General features: G+C 35.2%; 2 protein-coding genes across 12 annotated transcripts in view; one reads left to right on the top strand and one right to left on the bottom strand.

The window, feature by feature from the left end:
- The window catches only part of ACVR2A (activin A receptor type 2A), a 94,157-nt gene extending 89,649 nt beyond the window's left edge, over window positions 1–4,508 (top strand). For 5 of the 7 annotated variants that reach the window (XM_006086872.3, XM_023752427.1, XM_023752429.1 and 2 more), the window contains one exon: window positions 810–4,508. In XM_006086872.3, the coding sequence (XP_006086934.1) occupies window positions 810–1,004 (195 nt within the window). In that variant the 3' untranslated portion in view covers window positions 1,005–4,508. The remainder of the gene's footprint in view (window positions 1–809) is intronic. The other 2 variants (XR_002828753.1, XR_002828752.1) reach the window with 2 other exon arrangements.
- A 1,673-nt stretch (window positions 4,509–6,181) lies between these two features.
- The window catches only part of ORC4 (origin recognition complex subunit 4), a 65,558-nt gene continuing 45,908 nt past the window's right edge, over window positions 6,182–25,831 (bottom strand). For 2 of the 5 annotated variants that reach the window (XM_023752423.1, XM_023752424.1), the window contains exons 8-15: window positions 25,185–25,233; window positions 23,010–23,161; window positions 20,755–20,928; window positions 15,213–15,299; window positions 11,011–11,119; window positions 10,236–10,331; window positions 10,084–10,151; window positions 6,182–7,589 (exon numbers count right to left, since the gene is read on the bottom strand). In XM_023752423.1, the coding sequence (XP_023608191.1) occupies window positions 7,401–7,589; window positions 10,084–10,151; window positions 10,236–10,331; window positions 11,011–11,119; window positions 15,213–15,299; window positions 20,755–20,928; window positions 23,010–23,161; window positions 25,185–25,233 (924 nt within the window). In that variant the 3' untranslated portion in view covers window positions 6,182–7,400. The remainder of the gene's footprint in view (window positions 7,590–10,083; window positions 10,152–10,235; window positions 10,332–11,010; window positions 11,120–15,212; window positions 15,300–20,754; window positions 20,929–23,009; window positions 23,162–25,184; window positions 25,234–25,831) is intronic. The other 3 variants (XM_023752425.1, XM_014454158.2, XM_023752426.1) reach the window with 2 other exon arrangements.

The following is a 25,831-nucleotide window of genomic DNA, read 5'->3' as shown; positions in this document are numbered from 1 at the left end:
CATTTCTGGAATGATTTCTGGGAGGTGATCTTCATCAGAATACTCTGCTCTAGAAACAAGAAGATTGTGCACTCACAGGGGAGATGATGCAGTCATAGGGCCTTGCGGGCTCTCATCCCTCTGTGGTCCTGTGCAGATGAGCATGTCTCCTGTTTGGGAAAGGAGCTCCTGGCTCTGAGCCGTCTGCGGATGATGGGGTTAACCCTGCTGATCACCACCTTCCTTATATGATGCCATTTAAAAAAAGCGAAACACCCAGTTCTCTCTCTCCAAGGGCATTTGCTTTAGCATTTTGATTTGTGGTTGCAAGATTTTCAAATTCTTAAGGATGCTCTGAAACTAGAGACTAGGTGGACACAGGATGGGACAGTATTGTTGTGGTTATTTTGGTCTAGATATAACCAAGATTATTCTCAAGGATAGTTTTCAAGATATAAATTGCAAGATAGAAATGTTGATTGTTAATGTATACCTCCTATAGCCTTGGTCTTAAATCCATTTCAAGGGTTAGCACTGAAATGACTTGGTTTATGAACAATGGATAGCAATTTTTGGAATTGAAAAAATTAATTACCTACTCTGATAATCTCCAGTGCTAAAAAAATTTTATCTCAGTGCTTCTCTTATTCTTAATGTTCCTGTGTACATTAGATACTAAAAAATGAACACTGGCAAATAATAGCAAACTTGGTTAATCTTGACACTTTCTTTAATCCACAAAAATAGCAATTTGTTTATGGAAGTTTTACTCTATTTCCTAATAGAAAACAAAAATTGCCATGGTGTTTGAATATGTTTTTCCTTTCTAGGGAATGGCAATGCTCTGTGAAACAATAGAAGAATGTTGGGATCATGATGCAGAAGCCAGGTTATCAGCTGGATGTGTAGGGGAAAGAATTACTCAGATGCAGAGACTAACAAATATCATTACCACAGAGGACATTGTAACAGTGGTCACAATGGTGACAAATGTTGACTTTCCTCCCAAAGAATCTAGTCTATGATGGTTGCACCATGTGTACACATTGAGAAACGGGACTGTGAACTGGAGCTGCTAAGCTAACGAAACTGCTTACAGTGTATTTTCTGTGTGAAATGAGCAGGAGGTCTCCTGGACACGTCGAAAAGAAGACCCTCGTTTTAAACTGTGGCTCTGGGAGACTTACGGCACTGCCTATAGCAGAGACGTGAAAAGACGAGATGAAGAGAAACATTGCAAACTCTATAAACTTTTGAGAAAGTGTACATGAAGAATGTGGCCCTCTCCAAATCAAGGCTCTTTGGACCTGGCTAATCAAGTGTTTGAAACTGACTTCAGATTTCTAATGTCTGTCAGAAGACACTAATTCCTTAAATGAACTACTGCTATTTTTTTTTTAAATCAGAAACTTTTCATTTCAGATTTTAAAAAAGGGTAACTTGTTTTTATTGCATTTGCTGTTGTGTTTCTATAAATGACTATTGTAATGCCAATATGACACAGCTTGTGAATGTTTAGTGTGCTGCTGTTCTGTGTACATAAACAGTCATCAAAGTGGGGTACAGTAAAGAGGCTTCCAAGCATTACTTTAACCTCCCTCAACAAGGTATACCTCAGTTCCACGGTTGCTAAATTATATAATTGAAAACACTAACAAAATTTGAATAATAAATTGATCCATGTTTTGTAACAAGGTATTACAAATTCACTGTGTTATTTAAGAAAAAAAGGTAAGCTATACTTAGTGCCAACAGTAAGTGGCCATTCGTAAAGCAGTGTTTTAGCTTTTCTTGTGCTAGCTTGTAATTTTAGGAAAAAAGTGCTGTTCTTTGAATTGAAAAATGGTGGCATTCCCCCTTCTTCCCATGTTTTAAAGCTTCATCTTATATCCAGTTCCCAAAATATTGCATTTTTACCTAAGTATTTTTTTTTAGGTGTGCTGTGTTTGGGGAATATTTGAAAATTTAAAGCATGATTTAAAATTTTTAAGTGAGCTGTGACACTGGAAAGCTCTTCATTTTTATTCTTTTAAAATAGATTTTTTTCCTATTTATATATGTAAAATTGTAGTGTATTTCTTTTCACCAAACAGTGTGTGGGACATTCTTTATCACTGTTTTAGGATCACCTCAGGAAGTGTCATTACCCAGAATTCCTCACTCTCTGCTTTGAGACTTATAAGTTTATCACCATATTTCTGCTTGGTGCCATCCTGTCAGAGTAATATTTGATGTCTGTGATATGTAAAGAATTATCCTAGGATAGAGACTGAATTTTAAGCACAGATTTCAGATGTTACCACTTTAAAACAAATCAGGGATAACAAGTTAAACCTATAACTTAAAATATGCAATGACATTTAGAGGTAACCAATATTGAAAATAGGTCACATATAGCCGTCTCCTCCTGCAAATTGCTCTCACAACTGACTCTATTAATTTAAGATAGTTCATTCCTTACTCTTGATAAGAAAATGGAATTGATGGTAGGCGTCAAAGTGCTTTTCAAAACAGTATACCATTAGAATATCATTGGATTCTTTCTCAAATTATTCAGGCCAAAGTAAAACATTCATTTCCTGAATTTCTAGATTACTGACCACCAGTATTACACTATATACTTTTTGTCAGGTCATTTTGAAATCCATACATTAACTTTATAAAATAATTTTTTACATGTCACTGTCAGGCACTCACTGTGAATGTGTTATCTTTAAATGGCTATTTAATCACACAGTACACTACATTTTACATATGATGTGCACTCACTCTCTGGGAATCATAAGTTATATTATTTAAAAATAAATAGGTCAACAGACTCTAAGCAGGGAGGGAAAAAAGAGTAATAGCATTGTTGCCCATGTGCCACACACCATCTAGAACATTCTCTTGGTCACATCATGTGCCCAAGTCATCATGTCATTTTTAGGAATTCCCATTTCAATGTTGAGTTCACCTCTTTAGTTAAAAAAAAGTACTTTGCCTATCAATTTCTTGATATGGTTTTGCTTTCACTTTGAAACTAATCAAGAAAGGAAAATAATCAGAATGTTCACACATGAAAATTGTTAATCTCCTGAAGACTAATTTACATGTGTTCTAAACATTTAATCCTGATTTTAAAAGTTAAAAATCCAAAACAGGAGGAATATTTGTCTTATGTGGGTACTTAGAGATAAGTTTTATAAGACCAGTTATTCACAAAATAAATTTTTCTCTTGTAAGTTAGAAATTTTTTTTAGAAATCTGGGTATTGTACTTAACTAACCAATTTTAAAGCTTGTATCCTTTTGAGAACGTTATTAGAAAAACTTTTTATAAGCAGTTACGTAAGAATGTTCTGGTGACTACCTTGTCCTGATACCCAGTCTCGTTAGAACTTTCTTTTGCAGGGCATTTTCATGTTTGGTTTACAGTTGGGGCAGAGTGGGCAAGTCAACAAAACGTTTGAGCTGGGGATACTAAAAAAAGAAAGATCAAAGAATGAGAAAAGACTTTGTTTTGGGGTAAATGGACTCCAATACCTTTTTTCCTCATGTGTATGGTGCTCCTTATGATTTGTCTTGTATTTAGCCTTTCTGATACCCATCGGACTGCTGCTCTAACTTACACTCTTTACCTTGCCCAGATCTTCATCTAAAGAACGCTTTATGATCAACTGCCATAGGACTGATGATGGATTAACCGGTATTTGGCTTTATTCGAAGTCAATGCCCTGCACAGCTCTTGTATGTATTTTAGATGCTAGGAAGTTTTCAGCATGTGATGTGTGATTCTTGTTTGAGTGTTTATTATAGATATCTTGTGAATTCTAGAACAGAGACTGTGCCTACAATTGTTGGTCCCATGAACTATCCTTCATGGTGATGGTTTTGAAAATACAATCAGGAAACAACCCAAACAAATTTGGAATTTAAAATAGAATCATATATCATCAAATTAAAAAAGAATCTCTTCCCCCTTTCCTTATCCCTACATAACAACTGCATTTAAGTAAAATGCAGGTGCTATGGGAAAAAACCCTGGCCAGATGATAGTTTGGTGGGATAAACTGATTACTGTTTTAAAAAAAACTGCTTCACCATAGATATTTTCCAGTTTCTCTTTTTTACCTTTCTAAAAAAATTACTTTTTAGGAACATTTGGTATAATGTGCATAAAATTATTTACTGATTTATGGGCAAAATGATACAAGTAGCATTTTGATTGAACATCATTTACCTCAGATATTCAACCAGCAGTACATTTTTTATGCAGTCTAAACCCATATCCTATTTGTTACCTCTCAAAATATTGGAAAGCAATTATTTAGCTTTACTCTGTATTTCTTGTCAGTGTTTTGGGCACAGGTTGTTGTACTACTGTCAAATTGTACTTGCTGTTTTTTCTGCAAGTATTTAACAAAAAGCTAAAAAAAAAAAAAGCCCCATTAAACCCCACCTTGGATAAGTGATTGTTAAATATTGTACAAATAAAATGTATGCTATTCCCATTCCATCCCCAAGTTAAATAAAAAAAAGTGAATATAGTATGATTTGCATATGCAGTTTTTCTTTAGCTATAAATGTTCTTAAGAGGGGAGTAGTAGCTTTGTAATTTATAGTGAGGCTTCCACCTTGAGATTTGCATGAATGGGGATAAGGTGAAAGGAAGGCTTGTCAGTTATGGAATTTCCTTCCTTTGTCGTCTAAGCAGATTGTATTCCCACTAAAGTATTTATGTTGGTCCTGCCAGTTTTAGGAAGCCAGAGGCTAGCTGGCATTAGTTTTCTTCTTCATATGAAAATAAAAAAATGTGGCTTAGGAAATAGCCCTCAAAGATATACATTTCCAATTTGTAACCTGTTTACCAAGTGGATGGAAGAATTCTGGTATTTTCACTTTGGGTAATCAGTAATAGGAAGCCAGCTTCCATTTACATATTTAATGTTGCAAAAGTTTTGTTTATGATGTGGCTTTTGAAGAAAGGGGGAGTGGAAAAGCCCCACAATGCCACATGGAGTGTTACAGTTCACACTGATTCTCAAGTTTTTAGGGTAAAGGCAAAGGAAGGGACAACACTTAGGTTATGGTGGTTTGAAAGAACCTGCATTGTCTTCTAAACTACATGAAAATGGGAACAATGGTGAAATCTACAGGAATATTGGAATTGTTTTCCACAATGTGTTCTGCAAAACACTGATTTATCTTTATCAGGAAGCTAATACAGTATACACTTAATATGTATAGCATTATGACATAGTAAGTTTGCACAACAGGTTTTCATTCCTCAGAGCCATTCATATGCATGTGCACATGAATTGGAAAGTATTTCTTTAATTAAAACATGAGGCCCGGTATGTGAAATTTGTGTACGGGTGGCGGGGGATGCTAGGGAGTCCCTCAGCCCGGCCTGCGCCCTCTCCTGGGAGCGGGTCTAAGTCGGCAGTTGGACATCCCTCTCGCAGTCAGGGAGCCCTTGCTCCTTACCGCTGCCGAGGAGGCGGGAGGGGCTCCCGCCACTGCCACTGCGCTCACCAGCTGTGAACCCGGCTCCTGCATTGAGCGTCTGCCCACTGGTGGTCAGTGTGCGTCATAGCAACCAGTCGTTCTGGTCCTTCTGCCATAACAGGTTGCTTAGGCTTTTATTATATAGATTTGTTTTATAAGAACCTGTTTTTGTTAGGGCACCTGGGGGGGGAGTCATGGTAAAAACTGCACTGAATTCTTCTTCCACACCTGGTTTTCAATCTGATGACTTAAGAAGGGGATGGCTTGCTTTCTGTTTCACTGAGTATGAAAACCCACCTTGCTTAGTTTTTTAATCTGTATACTTGCATGCTGATGGATCTAATGTAGCTTATATGTACCAGGGAGGCAGAGGAGGGAGGGCTCTCAGTCTTTTAGTGGTATTTAGCCTAATAAAAATTTATAAACCTCAAGTCAGTTCTTCAAGTATTTATGCAGTCAGTGCCTTAAAATAGTTTAGAAAAATTTTTAAAGGGTCAATTTTAGCTCGAGTGTAAAATAAAATCTTTGCTTCTAGTAATAGTGAAGCTATTATGTTGGCAAAGCATCCCCTAAAAATCTAGACTATTGCACAAAAATAGTATGTAAGCCTGAGATTTAGTGAGACTGCTGAAAAGCAAGTGATAGTGATCTGAAGACTTAGTCAGGGGCAGGGCATGACTCGCTAAGTGTGCAGAACAATAGGTTGTAACTACTGAAGAACTAGAGCTGCTTTTATTACACACAGATATTTCTATTCGATGTCCAAGACTTCTTAAAAACCAGATAAATCATTTCCTGGAGTATTCTTTAAAAAACACATGGTAAGAAACCTTTGCTGGATTTCACCTATTAATAGCAGGGACTTTGATGTCAAACCCGATTTGAACTGTGACTCTGAACACTGCCACCGCTGTGCTAGATTTTTCATCTGCAGGTAACGGCACTGAAACATCCTATCGTCTTTGACAGTTACAAGTATTACAAACTGCACAAGGTTAGAGACAGTGCCTTCTGTAAACCTTCCATGAAAACAATAGGCAATCAAATAATCCTGAATAAATGAAGTCACTAACACTTAACGAATGCTTATTATATTCCACTTTAAATACATGGCTGTATTAGCTTGTGGATTCCTGAATTTATAAGGTGATCCTTTGGCTGACAGTTCCACATCCCTCTTGCGATTTACTTTTAGATATAGATTTAGTTAACACTGCCAAACATTCCCCAGTCTTTGTGAAAGTGGTTTTTCAAGAATTTCGTAAAGTACCTGTTTAAAAACATAAATTCTGATCATTTTGGACTAGAATAGGCCCAAGGATCTGCATTTAAGAACACCCTTCAACTCTTCAAGGGGTTCTTCTGTAGGTAGTATAAAGTACCACAGTCGGAGAAGTCTGGAGGAAAATGTCCAAACTTTTGGCCTTTTACTTCCGTGTGAAGCATCTTCTAGCCAAACTGGCCAAGCTCCTGAACTAGACCTGGGTCTGAAATAGAATCCAACATTTCCATGGTACAGAAAAAAACTAAAAAAATTACTCTACATATCAATGCTTGCTGTTGTTTCTTTAATGCTTTCGTTAATGTTTATAAAAACATTGGCTGCTAGACTGAAATGAACATTTCAAATGTAACACAAAAATACTTCATAACTTAAATAAGTATATGGTTCAATATCTAAGAAATAGTCACTTTTTTTTAACTTCTACTTCAACATAGTCTAAATTACTGGAATTATAAATCACGTAACTGCTCATGATTTACAGACATGACATAGCCAAGAATACTACCTGTGTAACAGTTCCCCATAAATACAAAAATACATGTCTATAAATATAAAAAATGTATTAACACATCTTATTAAAGGACAACAGCTTTTAGTTCTTTAGAGAAGTTTGCCTGAAACTACATGACTGAAGCCATGGGTTATATTTATAACCAGCTTAGTGAGGATGTTGCCCACTGCCTAACATCTGTAGGACAGTTGGGGTATTTCTGCAAAGCATTCATAATTTGAGTATTATCCAAAAGTAGTTTCATCAGCTGGTACTCTCTCTGTGCATTTACTGAAGTTCTTTCCACGGGCCTTATTAATTCTAATTGTTGTAAGTGTTCAAAGGCCTGAAAGATGAAAAAAAATAGTTTAGGTTCATTAGAGGAACAACCCAGAGAACAGTTAAGGATTTTGATCAGTTGTGGAATAGAATGCCAGAAAACAAAACTTAATAGAAATCAATAATCAAAAACAACTCTCCATCAACTTCGTAAAAACTTGTATATCAGGTGAAACAGCGTCAATATATAGTTAGTTATCTGTCACTATATTGTTGAATGTAAACAGGACACATTTTAATCCAGTCTGCACACCATGATTTTTCCTAATCTCATTTTTTGTTTCTGATCTTATTCTCTATCATATTTCCTACTAGTGATGAAGTTAATGAAGGGTTTCCAGCTAAGATCCACTAAGTCCATTACTTTTTGACTTAAAATTACTCCAATATGCACTTATATTTTGTTTGTACCTTTGTAAGACTGCTGTGTAAGTTTAATGCAGCTGAGAGGAAAGAGCCCTAGGAGCACAGCAAGCCTGTCAGCTGACCTTGTGACTCAGCAGAGGACCACAATGGAGGAGAGGCCAGCTCCTGTCCCCTAAGGAGTCTGGTGGAGACTGCCACCACCTGTCAGAGTTTCCTTCCATCTTCCCCACCTTAATAGGGCTCTCTTCTGTTTCCTCTTACCACACATATTATGTCTTTATTAACCCTGATGATTGTTTTAGGTATTTTATTAGGTTATGAAAAAACAAACCATTAAATCATGACATACTAAATGTAAATACTAACATTACAATCAATTCCTGAGCTTTCTATTCCTACAGCTTTATTGTGAAAAATATCATTAGAACATATTCTCTATGTATCATAAAAATTCTTCTGATGAAACAAATAGCTCAGATGCCACTTCTGAAAATGAGAAAAATACAAAAGGCTGGGGCTGAATAAAATTAAGGAGATTTAAAATATAGGCAGCAAAAATGTTTGTTTTTTAAATGTAGAAACTCCTAAGAATGTAAATGCTCAGGTACCTTTTTCCATTCACAACTCCCAGAAGCCATGACTGTCAGACAGACATGGGTATTAGGAAGGGGGAGAAAACCCACCTGCACTGTGCTAGATACGCTTTCTGTTGTGAAGAAATGGCAATGCCCCAACACTTTTTGGTTGCTACAAGAAATAAAATTCTGACTACATAGGTCTACAGGGGATGCTAAGGGATGTATGGGTCCATTGCTTTAAAACAAAAGTTCTTTCTCATAAAGTCCTCTAGAGCTGTGGTGTCCAATAAGGTAATCACTAGCTACATAGGGCTACTGAGCATTTGAAATGTGGGACTCGATTTTTAATTTTATTTCATTTTCATTAAGTTGAATGTAAAAACCGATGCCTGAGTCAATAAAAAAAATTAACTATGTTTAGAACACTTTCAATATGTAAATATTTTTTGTAAAATATATTTTTATTGATTTCAGAGAGGAAGTGAGGGGGAGAGAGAAATATTAATGATGAGAGAGAATCATTGATCGGTTGCCTCCTGCAGGCTCCCTACTAGGGATGGAATCCGCAACCTGGGCATGTGCCCTGACAGGGAATCCAACTGTGACCTCCTGGTTCATAGGTCGATGGTCAACCACTGAGCAACACCGCCTGGGCTACATCTACTTCTTTAGCTAAAAATTTTATGGAATCTAAAGAGTATTTCCAATGAATATTTAGGGACTATTTTGGTATATTAGGTTAAATAAAATTTATTATTAAAATAAACTTCACTTTATTTTTTGTTGCTACTAGAAAATTGATAATTATATTATATGGCTCACATTTTATTTTTAGTGGGTAATACATATTACACAAGAATAAAGTTTCTCAAGTTTTAAAACCCTTGTGTCACCCAACCCCTAATAAAACCTTCTCTATATGCTTTCACCAGCCAGTGAGATTTCGCCTGTTGGTTTCTTAATGGCTCATGTCAGCATTTTTGTAGCTTTTTACTGCTAAAATTATAGAGCCGAGCCAAACCTTGAGTATAAAGGGATAGGGCTGTATCAATATATTTCACAGACTATAAATGTTTCTTTTCAGGATGTAAGTGTTAGGAACAGACAGTAGAGGGCAGTATACTCCCACAAACCAAAACACCTGGCTGCTAACTTTGCGCAACTATGATATATAGTTAGGCTTTGAACAATGCTGGGGTTAGGGGTGCCAACAACCCTCCACACCCAGTCAAAAATCCCCATATAACTTTGTCTCTCCCAAAACTTTACTACTAGGCTACTGTAGACTGGAAGCCTTACCAATAACAAACAGTTGATTGACACATATTTTGTATGTCATATAGATTATATACTATATTCTTACAATAAAGGAAGCTAGAACAAAGAAAATTTTAAGAAAATTATAGCAAAGAGAAAATACATTTACAATATTTACTGAAAAAAAATTCATGTATAAGTGGACACTGTTTAAACACCCATGTTGTTCAAGGGTCAACTAGACAATCAAATTGGATATAAAAATATACCAGCCTGCAGAAAAATAACAGTGACTCTTACCTTCATGACAACAGGTTTCTCAAAATTATAGACAGAATGGGCTTTCCTTTGAACAAACTTCTGAAACTCTGGACAGAAAGCAATGACAAAGTCAGGATCTCCAATAAGCAGTGCGGTAGAGTCAGAAAGAAACTACCCAAGTCTCATCTCACCATTATAGACCATTTGAAAATTAAAGGGCTCCTCTTCATAGATGTCATTTAAATGTTTCATTGCTATTATAAGACAGATTTCCAAGACTGACAGACCTATGGTAAAAGGTAAACAAACTATAAGTTATAGTTTACTTACTGATACAAAGACTGAAATAACTGTCCCTCAAACAAAATGATGAAGTGAAAGGGTGGAAAGGGGTCAAAACCCCCCAGGTCCCAACGTGTTTCAGTTACTGCCATCTAATCTTAAGCAAATTACTCAACTTCCCTGAGCTTAGTTTTCATATCAACAGAATAGGGATCTTTCTAACTTACGGAGATGTTAGAAGAATTAAGCACGTACCATATGGCCCACAGTAAACAAACTGTGCAATCATATGTAACTTTAAGTCACACAGGACTCTTGATTATTCAAAGAATCCTTAAATCCCAAGAAATTATATCTAAATTCCTTTTCCTAAAGAGATGGCTCATTAGATTCTCAAAAGTGACAGTAAACCCCCAAATGGCTAAAAGCCCATGCTCTTCATTAGCACCGGGTGCAGTAAGAATACCTGCAATACAGTGCTAGCTGGACTTCCGATGTGGCAAGGGAGGCAGTGTCAGTTTTCGGGGACTTTAAGTGGGAGTGACAACACCTTATAAAGGGCCGAGTTAAAGGCAGTGTGGATATAAAAGCAGTCTGTGTATAAAGCACTATGCCCAAGGTTAATTACGAAATGCACTCCATTAAACAAACCTATAAAAATTATTAATCAGGTAGGTTTCTCACCATGTACAATATTTGCTTTAGAGTCCATGCTACACAGCTGGTTTGCCTCCATCAAATCTGCTGCAGTGATAAATGGGTGTGATGTGGTTACACGACTTAAAGCAAGCATCTAGGAAAATGGGGATCAGAAAAACAATTACATCTTTACGTGGGAAATGTGGCGGTATTACTGAACAACACTTTTTAATTTGGAGAGTCTACTCTTATGAGAGTAAATACTAATGCTTGGGAAAAGTATTCTCTCATATTTAGCTGTACTAAAATTTAGTATTTAAATTCATATGCCATATAGCTATAAATGTAAAGCATAAAAAAGTTTTGCTGCTCTCTCTACTCCTTCCCACTTGCATATCTTACTTACACTCCTCAAAGGAAGAACATTTAAAAAGGAGTAGGGCAAGCAGAGACCAAAACTAAGTAAAATACAACTTAAAGCCCCGCACCAAACCAAACCAAAAGGCAGATGTGTGACTTGTGCATAGCTTCTAACCACCAACTCTGCCAGTCCAGGTCGGGGTTAAGTAATAGAAAGAAGTTAGCTACCTTATGTTCAATTGTTCAAAAAGGAAAAAGATAAAAACCAAAATTACACTCAGAAATAGCTCTCCTTGAAAGCAGAGCCCACTTTATTTGAACTTCATTCCCCTGCTTCATTCCCTTTCTCTTACCTGTCCTTTTACATTTTACAATTAAATATTTTTGACACACAAAAAGGCAAGAGAATAATATAATCAATAACCACGACCACTTCCTTAGCTTACGAAATATGACCTTATACAGTTGAAGCCCCTGTCTCTTTCCTTGGTTGAACTCTCTTCTCCTTTGTATACAAAAATAAAAATGCACATTTAAAAAAAATGTATTATTTTTATTGATTTCAGAGGGGGCCAGAGAATCATTGATCAGCTGCCTCCTGCATGCCCCCCACTGGGGATGTGCCCTGACCAGGAATTGAACCATGATGCTCAACCATTGAGGCAAACTGGCCAGGCATAAATAAAAATGCACGTCTCCTACTACCTATGTACTTCTACCTATGCATGGTTTCCTAGACTATACAGAGTAATTTTTAAATTTTATATAAATATCATATTGTACTGTTGCAACTCTCTCTCCATTGAACATTTATCATGAGAATTTATCCACATCAAGTTGTCAAGTCTAGTTTATTCATTTTTTTCCTGTTATATTGTATTGCTCTGCAATTTAATTATTTTTCTTTCATTGATGAACACCTCTCGTTTCTTTTGCAATTATGAATAAGGCTGCAATAAACAACCTTTCTACGCCTTCTTGTGCTTCTGAGTTACTCTAGATATCTAATTCGCCAAACTGTTCTCCAAAGTCCCTGTACATATTCACACTATCAGCAGCAACGCATTTCTACAGTCACAGACACCGCACCATCAGATATAAACTTTTGACACCTACCAGTTGGCAGGAAAAAAAGGTTTAACTCTAGTGTTTAATTATGTAAAGTTTAAATTGTACCGTTTCCCTGAATACTGGAGAGGTGACGCATCGTTGTATATTATAGGGCATGTGGGATTCTACAATGCTAAATGGCTTGCTCGTACTCTTAGCTCATTCCTTTACTGATTACTATAAAAGCTCTTTATTTATTATGGATAGTATTGATGATTAGATGCATTGCATACACCCTCTCCCAATCAGCTTTTTTTTTTTTTTTTTAAATCTCCATCCTGGCCAGTCAGTCTACATTTAAAAGTTAGATGTAGTTAAACTTTATCCATCTGTTTTTTTATGGCTTGGAATTTGCGTATTTTATCTAAGAAATATTTCCCTACCTCAAGATTACAAATATGTTCTCTTACATTTTTTTATAAAGTTTTTAAACTTTTTGTACAGACATATAGGTTTATCAACCTGGAATTTACTTTTGGATATGCAATGAAAGTGTTTCTTTCTTTTTTTTTTTCTATGTATAACTCCTGATTTTGTTGTGGTGGTTGTTGAAAAATTATCCAAACTATAATTAATCTCAGTCAAGTCATTCCCTCTTCTTTATAATTTCCACCAATTCCAAACTTTTCTTAAACATGAAAAGCTGAAACAAAAATCAAGCCATTACCCCGAATGAGAAGTGTAACAGAAAACTGGAAAAGTATTTGTTCATGCTGACAATTTTAAGGCAGAGAGATTTTATCATAATGAGAAGTGTGTATATGAATAGTTATGTTGCATGTATGTGTGGTGTGTGTATTCTCTATGTAAAGTAAGTTAATAAAGTCTAATTTTCATATACAAATAATTAAAAATACTACTCTAAAAATTCTTAATCCCAAAATTACTTTGTAAGAAAGACAGTTGTTAATGAAAATGGCAAGATGGGAGGGGGATTTCTAATGAGAAAGTATATACAAAAAAAGCTCTTAAATTTCCTCACCAAAAGCAGAAATGGAAAAGGAGAATCTGTAAATAAACACAGCAGAATCATAGAGTAAAGCAGGATACAAGCTTGAAGCCAGACACCTTGGCTTTGGGTTGGGTTTACCATCTACTACCCGTGTGACCTGGGGCAAGATAATTAACCATGCCCTGGCTGTTTTGACTAAGTGGATAGAGTGTCAGCCTGCGAACCGAAGGGTCCTGGGTTTGATTCCAAACAAGGGCACATGCCTAGGTTGCAGGCTCCATCCCCAGTAGGGGGCGTGCAGGAGGCAGCCAATCAATGATTCTCATCACTGAAGTTTCTCTCTCTCTCTCTCTCTCTCTCTCTCTCTCTCTCTCTCCCCCTTCCTCTCTGAAATCAAAAACTTATTTTTTTAAAAAAGATATTGCATCATAAGAAGCCGCAGTTTCTTAAAAAATAAAGATAAAAATATCCAAAGGTAAAATATAGACATAATCTGCCCTAGCTGGATTGCTCAGTGGATAGAGCTTTGGCCTGCCGACTGAAGGGTCCCAGGTTCGATTCCGGTCAAGGGCACGAACCTCGATTGCAGGTTTCTCCCCGGCCTGGGCCCTGGTCAGGGCGTGTGCAGGAGGCAACCAATTGATGTGTTTCTTTCACACTGGTATTCCTCTCTGTCTTTCCCTCTCTCTTCCACTCCCTCTAAAAATCAATGGGAAAATATCCTCCAGTGAGGATTAAAAAAAAAAATAGACAAAATGTTGGTAAAGCAACTATATAGTTCCCAGCTCAAGTGCTATTTAATAAATGATACCTATTATTATAATAAATGAAAGTGACCAAGAAGAAATTCATGAAACAAAATTAGTTTTTCCTTGAAAGATATTTGCCACAGATATTTTCTAGAAACATTAGGCTAATGTCAAATACTCTTAATAAAGGAAGAGCTTTCATTTTCAGGATAAAGTACTTCTTCGTTGATAATGTTTAAGCTTAAAAGATATTATTACTTTGTTTAAGACCATAACAAGATGGGATTTATTCCAGGTATGCAAAGCTAGTTCAACATTCAGAAGTCAAGCAGTGCAACCCAACACCGCACAGGCTAAAGAAGAAAAATCATAGATCATATTCATTGATAGAGTAAGCATTTGACAAATCCAACATCCATTTATAATAAACTATCAACAAGTTAAGAACAGATGGGAATTAGCATAACTTGATAACAAATGTATAAACAACCTATAGCTTCCTTATACTTAACAGTGAAAGGCTGAATGCTTTTCTCCCAAGATAGGAAACAAGGCAAAGATGTCCATCCTCACCACACTTACTTAGCATTTTTGAGAGGTTTTAGATGTTGCAAGACAAGAAAAAGAAATAAAATATAATCAGATTGGTAAGGGGGAAAAAAACCTACCTCTCTATTTGCAGATGACATGACTGTCTCAAGAAATCTAAAAAACTCCTAGAATAAGTTCAGCAAGTTTGCAGAGTGCATCAACATAAAAAAAATCAATCACATTTCTATATACTAACAAAGAGCATGCTGAAACCAAAATTAAAAACAAAACATCATGGACAACTGCTCTAAAAAGTTAAATACTTTAAACATGTACAAACAGGATAAAAAATTATAAGATAATGATGAAAGAAAGCAAAGAACTAAATAAAAGGAGAAAAGTGCCACAGACAGAGACTGGAGAACTCCATGTAGTAAACATGATAATTCTCCCAAAATTTATAGGTTTAATGAATTCCCAACAGAATATAATTGTCTTGTGAAATAAAAGTTTAAAAAAGTGATAAAAACAAAGCTAATACGAACCAATAGCATGTGTAAGGACCGCAGGCTTTTGCTGACGTTGAAATGCTTCTGTAGGACTTCTTGCACACTTTTATCTTCCGAGAGACACTGGAGAGAAAAATCAAAGCAGAGTTAAGGAATCTTACAATTTAAAACTTAAATATAATCTTGTGCATCACTAGTTGGTGTACCTCATTAATTCTATTCATTAATAAATAGGTATTGGTCTGACTTAGAACACAAAAATTAAAATCAAATTACTAGTTTAATGATTTTCTTATCCTTTTACATGATTTCAGTTGACACAAACATAAAATACAATCCTTGCTACCCGTGAATTTCTAGTCTGAAAAGGGAATCTACACAGTGATACCAGTGGCATGATCAAAATGCAGCAAAAACACACAACAGAGAATAAGAGCTACTATACTTAGGAAAACAAAGTATGCAGAATGCTTATTGTATGAGTCAATAGATTAAAAAGAAAAAAGAACGTTCCAGTATATATATAAAAACAGCATGAGTAAAGCAGAAAAGATTGTGGCATACTGACAGAAGATAAGCAGTCATGTAATTCTGAGTTTTAGTGACTGGCAAAATAATTTGTGTATGAAGACAGAAACAGGAAAACCTAATTGGAAGTGACTGTAGCTGTTCATACAAGAGACCAAAAAGATCTGAATTAACAAAGTGATGTAAAAACAAGAGAAAATTAAGACATTTATAAAAGACATGTCTGATGGAGAATCAACTGGTGAGAAATGGAGGAGAAAGGGGTTAGAGGGGGAAAGAAAAAATCAGAGATGATACCATGGCATACAGAATGTCCCACGAGGAGATGAGGTCAAGAAGTGAAAACTTGGATTATCAATGTTTAAGAAGCAGAAGAAAAGAGAGAAGCAAAGTAAAAGATTGAGAAAGATACTTAAGACTGGAAGAGAATACAAGCAAGAACAATGAAACCAAGGGAATAAAACTTCAAGAGGCAAGTGGTGATCAATGATGTAAAACACTTTTTCTAATTCAGTTGAGATATATTCTGAGAGGAAGCTAATGGCTTTGGAAATTCAGAGACCCTTTGAAAAGCATTATCTAAAAGAGCCAACTGACTGCAGTAAATTAGGATTAATGAAAAATAAGGTACACTTGGCACTGAAAAAGATGAAATGAAAGAAGAATAAATTCAAAACTGGCAGAGCCAAGAAAGCCTTGGGTAAGATTGACATTAATTTTTAATAAATCATCTGCAAAGAATAAGGATTATTTTTCTTAAAAAAGAGAGAAAACTAAGTACTGATTATTTCTGTATTTTCTAGAGCTAAAACTACATGTCTCTCTCCCACTGTAAGTTCTAATCTAATGAAATAAAGTTTTGTGTTCTCAGTAAAAATACTATCCTAGTTATAGTCCCTGTTTCCTTATATGTTTTAGTTATTCTCTTTCTATTTGAAAGAGCTTACTGTCACTATACATACCCGTTTTCATAAACAGCGTCAAATACCCTTTGGAGATACATAAGATAAACTTAAAATAAAGCAAAGTAATTCAAATAAAAAAGTCTTGAAAAATAACTGCAGTCCTGGCTTCTGCAATTATTGACTCTCATCAAATCCCTTATGAAGTTTCTGTATTACAATAAGAGCACTTAAGAACGAAAGTAAATCCTCTGGGACAAATATATTGATGCAAGATATATTTTTTTTCCAGCAAGAATTCCAGGTGGCTCAGTTGGTTGGAGCATCATCCCACACACCAAAAGGTTGTGGGTTTGATTCTGGGTCAGGGCATATACCTGGGCTGTGGGTTTGATCCCTAGTTAGGGCGTACAGGAGGCAACTGATAGATGTTTTTCTCTCTCTCTTGCCCTTCCTCTCTCTCTCAAATCAATAAAAACATATCAATGGGCGAGGATTAAAACATAAATAAGTAGAATAATGTGCCAAAGAGTTAGTCTTCTATATTCTGTACTCTGCCTTTCTGCTCATCTCTTTATTTTTAGAGGTCTGAATCCAATGCCCCTTCTTTCTGAAAGCTATCATCTTCTTGCTTCCATAATTAGTCCGCCTAAAAGAAGCTTACAAGATCTATCTGTGAGCCATTAAAAAATGAAACCTCATCATATTTTTTATTTCACTTTAATTCAAACATTATAAACTGCCTGAAGACGGTTATTATTACCAATAACCACTTACTGGATGCCTATTACATTTAACTAATTATGATAATTATTGAAGATATTAGATCTCAGGTTTTGAAACATGACAATTTCTTATGGTTGGGCCAGGAAATAATGTAAGGGGAATAAGACAGAACTGACTGACTGATATCACCACTCACAGGAAATGGGGGAGTTCCCAGAAATAAAGCAGACCCCCTCTGTTGTTCAGGGAAGCTGATACCGTTCCTTCTCACTGATGAACACATGAACAGCTGCCACAGAAGCAGGTTCTCATAGTGCTGATTGCACAGTGTGGTAGGCCAGTACCTTCCTCAGGTAAGATTCTAAGCAGAATGTTACAGAATTACACCTGCACCTTAGGACCCATGCTGCTCCAGGGATAACTTAGAGGCAGCAGCATATGTACTAATCTCCTAGTCAGTTCCTGCTAAAACTTCTCACCTTTTGTTAACTAAACAGGAAAGGTTTAAGACAATAGGTAAATCTTCCCTGAAGTACTTTGGAGAAATTTCCTTAGAGGAGAATTGGCTATGGTTCTTTTAAATGTTCATTTATACAGGGATTTCTCTTACACTGCCATACTCTCTCTTACTTATTGACTCATTTGGGGTATAAATGATATTCAGAGGTCTAGATTCAACACTATCCTAAAGATAGTTCTTGGGTGAGATTCCATAGGTGACCTATACCATTGCTTTTAACTTTGGAATCAGAAAAACTTCCTGAACAGTCAGTACTGAGAGAAAGGATAGCTCCCTTAATGCAGTCCCCACTCCACTACCACTCATAGGACAGGGCCTCTGGCCATGGTCCTGATATATTTTTCAAGTGAAGTTCATTTATTAGCATACCAAAAGGTGGCAAATGATTAGGTTGGGGGAAAATAGTATTAGAACTAAGAGACACAAACTCCAGTGGTACTAGTATTACTTTATAAAAGTCTACAAGGTTGTCAAGAAGATGACAGGATAGTGCTCACATTCATTCCTACCATCTGCTGCTAAATTCAGTGATATAGGATCAGCAAAAAGGGGACCAAAAAACTTAGGCCTAGCCACTTTACAACCACATGGTTACCCATTTTCTGAGTCATCCAGAGTTTGCTTCACCAGTAACACCCACCATATACTTCCTTTATATACATGCCCACTCTAAGATGATCAGAATATAATGCATCTGGGAAGGACAGAAAGAAGGATGATGGCATCAGTCATTTTAGGAAAGAAAGCGAGCAAGGATAGAAATAGAAGTCCTGGGACAGCACAAACATTTACTATGAAAGATTACATTCGAATCTCTAAAGCACTCAGAAAACCCATTGTTGTAACAAAACAGTCAGTTAAAGAGCTGCAGAAGGTGAAAGTCTGTGACTCACTGAAAAGTGGATTCAGAGACCAGAGATTCCAGACCTTTGAAAAGGAAGGGACAACGTGGGAGCACTAATTATAAAGTGCTCCTAAAAAATGTAATCTTATAGTTAGAGTATCAAAGAAAACGTGCCTGAGCTAACAAATATCTGAGTCCCAGGAAAGACTAATTTGGGGAAGAAGTTGGAAGGGAGGACCCACACCTAATTATACCAAGGTACAATATCTGAATTTTAAGGATAAAGTTAGCCATCTTTACACACAATTCCATATAGTTATATTAAGAAAAATAATATAGGATTATTAATCAGAACAAAGTATAAAAGGCAAAACAAAAAATAATATGTAAAGTTTGCCCAGCCAGTGTGGGTCAATGGGTTGAGCATCGACCCATGCTCCAAGAAGTCGCTGGTTTGATTCCCAGTCAGGGAACAAGCCTGGGTTGTGGGGCAGCTTCCATCTCTCCCTCTCCCTTTCTGTCTCTCTAAAATCAATAAAACCGTATTTTAAAAAATATGTAAAGCTTAAACCCTTTATATAAAAACAAGTTTAGTTTTTGCACATAAAGTCTGAATTGCTATAAACTAAATAATTACTCTGGTGAGTTTGGACATAATGAAACTTCTTTTACCATATATTCTTATGAACTGATTATATTTTGTTCAATGAACTTTTAATTTAAAAAATGAAATGTGTCAAAATTACTAATGCTAACATGAGCAGACCATATTTTATTATTAAAAGAAGAATCAAGTTTCAGTTATGCAAGCAATGTGACTGGTTAACTATATAGTATTGTACCCTTGAAATTTACATACAGGATAGATCTTAAGTGTTCTCACACTTAAAAGTAAAAAAAAATTATACCTATGTGAGGTGATGGATATATTTAATAGCTTGATTGTGGTATTTCACAATGTATATGTATATCAAAACATTAAATTGAACACCACAAACATATACTGTTTTCAATTTGTTGATTATACTTCAACAAAGATGGGAAAAAAACAATCATATAAGAGAAAAATAAATACATTTTTATTTTGGTATTGTTATTTAAGAATAAAATCAATACTACTTCACTATAGAACAATCCTTTTTTAGAGGCAGTGAATATAAATTGTGTAACTCTAATTATCCATATATCTAATCATCCTCACTCATTAGCATTTAATACTACATACCAGTTTTATCCAATGCTTTCAAAATGAAGGACTTTTTTGTTATTATTTTCCACTTTCACAGGACCCATATTTTTGCAAGATTCTACTATGTGGGCTTTATTTAGCAACACTGTTCTTCAATTATGTTATTGAACTTCCTCTCCCTTTCTCCCTGCCAACTGAAATTTCTTGTCAGCATAAGACAAACTAATGCCAATATGTTGGGCTGACATAACAGTGGTCTGTAGAAGTTAAGCTTGAAGTGTAGGTAAATCAACAGAGTCCACATGTTTAGTAAATCTTGAAAACAACATATGAAGGTACCTCTGTAGCTAATAACCTCAGGGCTCCATGGACTCCAATATGGATTTCGTCAATGTATATAATATAACCACAACTGCCATAACCTGGATTGCCTTTTAATAGACGTGACGAGATAAAAGATAAAGTTCTTTATGAGAATTAGAGGGGGAAAAAATCCACATTGGATAGGTAGATATGAATCACTAACATAATATATTGCTAAACTTAAAAAGTAAAATAAAAATAATTTTTGTGATGGAAACGCTTCAAAAAAATAACCTAAAATATAAATCAGATATAAATAAAACAAAAAGCTCATTAAAGTTCTTTTGAGAGAAAAATTCAGGAGCTATGACATTTCAACAGTTTTTTATAAGAAGATAATATGCACACACAAAAAGTGTACAATTAGTATTCATGCAGTTTTATGCAATAGTACATTAGAAGCTTTGTACTAATTCAGAAATTTTAAATATTTCTAAGTTTTGTTTTCAAATGGTATAGCAAGATACAAAAATCATTTTGATATTATTACTTTTGCTCCAAGTTACCTGAACATTCTCATTCCACTTCTCAGCAAAAAGCTTGTCTGGAAATTCTGCAGGTAGAGATAATTGTTCTTTAAATATTTTAAGATACTGGGGAAAACCAAATGAATTCATTAAGTGCATCTGTCTGTGAGAAAATCGTGACTTCACTCTTTTTTCTAAGAGTTCCAAAATATCCTTAAAAACAAACAGAAATTCCTGTAAGATGCATGTTAAAAAAAAGTCAATGTTAGAAATATAAGTATTTAAACTATTACCTATAATTAGCAATGCCTATCTTATAATATTCAATTAAGCATAAAAAAAATTTATGAAAACCACTAAATACTCAAATTATTCCCTTGATCTCTTTACTGTTAAAAGGCAGTAGAAGACAGTGTGGCTTGGAAATAAACCAAGCCTCTAAAACAGGGATGGGGAACCCTTTTTATGCCCAGGGCCATTTGAATATTTATAACATCATTCTCTGGTCATACAATATTATCAATTTAAAAATTAGCCTGCTATATTTGGTTAAACATTTAACTCACTCCCTAATGCCTTGGCAGGGTTAGACCAAATAATTTTTCAGGCCTTATATGGCCCAAGGGCCAGACGTTCCCCACCCCTGCTCTAAAAGATTCTGTTATACATGCTACTTTAATCCCCTTTAAGAATCTGTAGGCCCGATGATGTCATGCGTTTTACCTACCATGTTAATCTCAGCTAATCTTCAACATTCTAAGACTTATAATAATTGCTAAAAAAATTGTAACTATTATTGAGTAGTTATTTGTCATAGTAACATTAAAAGTTTCAAGGAATTCTGTACATTCTATGAAGAATTCAGATAAAAAATTAAGATGAAAATTTGTACTAAGACTTATTACATTCATGAAAATCTAAACATCTTCATTGTTTTTATGTAACAATGACTTAAGTAAGCAGTATGTGTAATGGAGAAATGTTCAGATCACTGAAATATCCACAAATTTAAGCTGAAGCCATGCTAGGCCGAAGGAACAAACTACAGAAGAGAAACTGGCAGAAACACAGCATGACAATGGTATGTTATTGTCCTGTGGCTTTTCTATGGTGATATTTTAGAAACTACTTATATTTATGCTATTTTTCCTTAAGAAGTTAGAAATCAAGTTTATTGCCAACTTTCTATAATTAAAAGTTTTATTTTTTTTAAAAGAAGCTGTGATAAGCCCTAGAAATATGGATTTCTAATTTACCAAGATGATTTTCATAAAACAGCTAGGTTAAGAAATCAATTATATAGAGCAGGGGTTGGGACCCTTTTTACTGCTAAAGGCCATTTGGATATTTATAACATCATTTGTGGGCCATACAAAATTAGCAACTTAAAAATTAGCCTTCTATATTTGGTCAAACATTTAATTAACTCAAAAGCCTTAGCAGGACCAGACCAAATGATTTCGGGGTACTTATAGGGCCCACAGGCCAGAAATTCCCCACTCCTGCTTTATTTGGTCCTTAACTGGATCAATAATATTTGCCACTGCCACTTCCATCCAAAGGAAGTTTTTTTTTTTTGTTTGTTTTTTTAACAAGAAGAAGATGCCTCAATCCTCATAACAGACTGCTGCTTCTAGCAAGGCAGGATAGTTATGTGGAGAACCAGCCCGATGTTCTACGAGGGAGGCTTATTATAAAGGCATAGGTCATAAGCTCTGGAGCACTGGGGAAGGAGGGCGGGAAAAGCCACTGGACAGAAAAAACAGCACTAGGAGGACTGTTGGAAGATGACTTTGTAAAAAGTTTCACTTTTCTAAAAAAAAAGACAAAGAGGTACTGAAAAAGAGAACAAGTACATGAACCTCATTTCCAGCGGTGTATATTTACAAAGTTAAAATAGTATCATTCTGAGTTGATTCCAAGCATTTTCAAATATGGGAAGAATCATAAATGTTAAACATAGACACTATTGGTGAATTTAATCAAGTGATGGTAAGATTATTTAACTTTCTCTTTACTTGCTAATGTAGAAATATTGTATTTATTAGCATAATCTGACTTCATTTTTTTCATTTAGTGATTCCGTTGGAGAGACAGGTATTTATGAGTATGAGTGATTAAATGTGTTTTTATTTTCCTCAATCTGATTTGAAAAATGGGATAAATGCACCAGGCATCGGTGAAACACATTTGAAAAATGCCTGATATCATGACCTACATAAGTGACTATGTTGGTAATTAAGCTTTAACTTTCTAAACATTACAATTTTTTAATTAAAAAAAAAAAGACTTACCAATCTACAGGTAAGACCAATAACTGCTATTGGAGTCTGTGCAGACTGAGAAATATCAAAAAGATTATAGAGGAGTGTTTGGTTTCTATGATGAGCAAAGAGATCAAATTCATCTAATATGAAGATCACTGGACAACTACTAGTCCGGTCACCTAAGATAAAATAAGAGTTTTATTAACAGCAATTATATTAACCTTTGTTAAATTCCCATACTATTTACTACATTTCACTTTTTATTTATTTTTATTTTTTTAAATATATTTTTACAGATTTCAGAGAGGAAGGGATAGGGAAAGAGAGAGAGAAACATCAATGATGAGAGAATCACACTGATCGGCTGCCTCCTGCAAGCCCACCACTGGGGATCGAGCCCGCAACCTGGGCACGTGCCCCTGACCAGAATCGAACCTGTGACGTTTCAGTCCACAGGCTATTCACTGAGCCAAACCAGTCAGGGCTACATTTCACTTTTTAAAACTTAATTCAACAAACAATTATTGATAACCTACTTCGGGTAGGATATTTAACAATGCACATAAATTTATTTATTCAACAAAATTACTCATAGGACAAGATAGCCTTAAGTATTTCAGTCTAGTTACTAGTAGTTTATTGATGAAAATGATTTAAATAAATGGAGACTATTGTTTTTAAAATTATGTAAACAGAGTCCTTCTAGCACCAGAAAATTTACAAAGAACTTTTAATACCTACACAGACCAAATCATTTTGAGATTAAATATAAAGAGTCATTATGCTCAAAACTATTATTTCAGAAAAGATTCATTTAGCTAGAAATGCAAAGTATATCTTCCCTTAGAAATAATTTTTATAAACAATGGTTAGACTGAAATTCAATCAGAACCACTATAATTCCTTCTAACCACAACTTTAATATTTCAACAGGGAAAAGTTCAACATGACTCTGTGAATTCATTGTTCTCATCACAACAGAATCAGCTTTAGCAAAAGAATCACTACTACTTTAAGGTTTAGGGCTTTATATTTGCATAAACAAGTAACAAGAAAATCTGATAAGGGGACACTCACTCCAACAGGTAATAAAACATTTAACACTAACCTAAATGGCATAAAAACCACAGGGACTGCTCAGAAGTCTAGAAACAGGCCTACATTATTAGAAATTTAGTATTGGTAAAACAGCATTACATATTAATGGGGAAAAGTGGTTTATTCAAGGTTAAAGCTCCACTTTACACCTCACCAAAATAAATTCTAGGCAAATTATTAATTACAACTATTTGATGAAAAAATAATTGAGTATTTTTAAACCTGGAGAGAAAAAATTTTGACTATGTAAAAATTCTAAAACTCTGTTCAGCAGATAATCCAACCCAAATTTAAGAGAAGAGAAACATTAAGTGTTGTTTTTAAGTGCAAGAATCCCCATAAACAAACAAACAAGCTAAACATCAAAATAAGACAGAACCATAGGAAACACATGAATCAGGAAATGTCAATGGTCAATAAAAACAGAAAATGATCATCATTACCAAAATTAAGCAAATTAAACTAATAATTTTTCTATTAGACAAATATAAAAATAAATACTTGTTTTTGAAATTGTTAAGAAAAAGGTATTCTTGAAATATATTTAGAAAATGGGCCTTCTAAGGTAGTTTAATTGTTGTACCTTTTAATCCAGAATTCTACTCACTGAAATTTTCCCCAGGAAATATCTGGATGACTATCTATGAATTTCTTCATAATTACAAAATTAAAAATAAAAGCCCATAACTGGTGGTTAATAAGTTATAATGTATATTTTTAATTACAGTTAATTTATATTTATAAAATGAAATATATAAGAACCATAAAAATGATAATGCAGCATTTTTTACCGACATGGAAAAATGCTCACAACATACTGTTTGTAAATGAAAAGATGTAGACTACACAATATGGAAAATAAATGTATTCTTATGAAAATTACTTAACTACTTATATCAATGATATACTGCAGGTGAATAAAGACATAAAACCAAAGTTAAATTGGGATAATCACTATAATAGTGTGGGAATATAGTGACTATTATTTTCTTTTTTAATATTTCTTTACTAATTTTTTTGTTAAATCATGTTATTATCTTTATAATCAGGGGAAACTACAGCTAAACAAATATGTTTGATACTGTTAAATATGTTAATATTTACCTTTCTTTAAAGCTTCCAGAATAAATGAAAGGTTTTCGGCAAAGCTTCCCTGAGTAACAAAAACAAAAAACAAACAAACAAATACCATGACTAGAAGTTTATTAAATAAAAAAACAGAAAGGTTATCTGGCCCTTAAACATTATGTAGACACACCCTGTATCTAATTCTTAGACATTATATAGATACTCATTTTTCATAGTAAACTAGAGGCCCGGTGCACAAATTCGTGCACCAGTGGGGTCCCTTGGCCTGACTTGTGGGATGAGGCTGAAACTGGCTCTCCCACATTCCCCGAGGGGTCCCGGATTGTGAAAGGGTGCAGGCCAGGCCGTGGAACCCCACTGGTGCATGATCGATCGAGCCAGGGAGAGACGCAGGAGGTTGGCCAGCTGGGGAGGAACCGTGGGAGGGCTCCAGGGCATGTCCAGTCCCTCTTGCTCAGTCCTGATAGGCCGGACCCCAGCAGCAAGCTAACCTACCGGTTGGAGCGTCTGCCCCCTGGTGGTCAGTGCACGTTATAGCAACTGGCCGACCAGTAGACTGTCTGCCCCCTGATGGTCGGTGCACATCATAGGAGAGGTTGAGCAGACTTAGCATATCATTAGCATATTATGCTTTGATTGGTTGAGTGGCAGACCAGTCGACT

The sequence above is a fragment of the Myotis lucifugus genome, unplaced genomic scaffold (genome assembly GCF_000147115.1).
Source record: "Myotis lucifugus unplaced genomic scaffold, Myoluc2.0 scaffold_32, whole genome shotgun sequence".
Lineage (NCBI taxonomy): Eukaryota > Metazoa > Chordata > Mammalia > Chiroptera > Vespertilionidae > Myotis > Myotis lucifugus.
The sequence above is the reverse complement of the archived record's forward strand: the minus strand, read 5'-3'. Positions and strand labels throughout refer to the sequence as shown.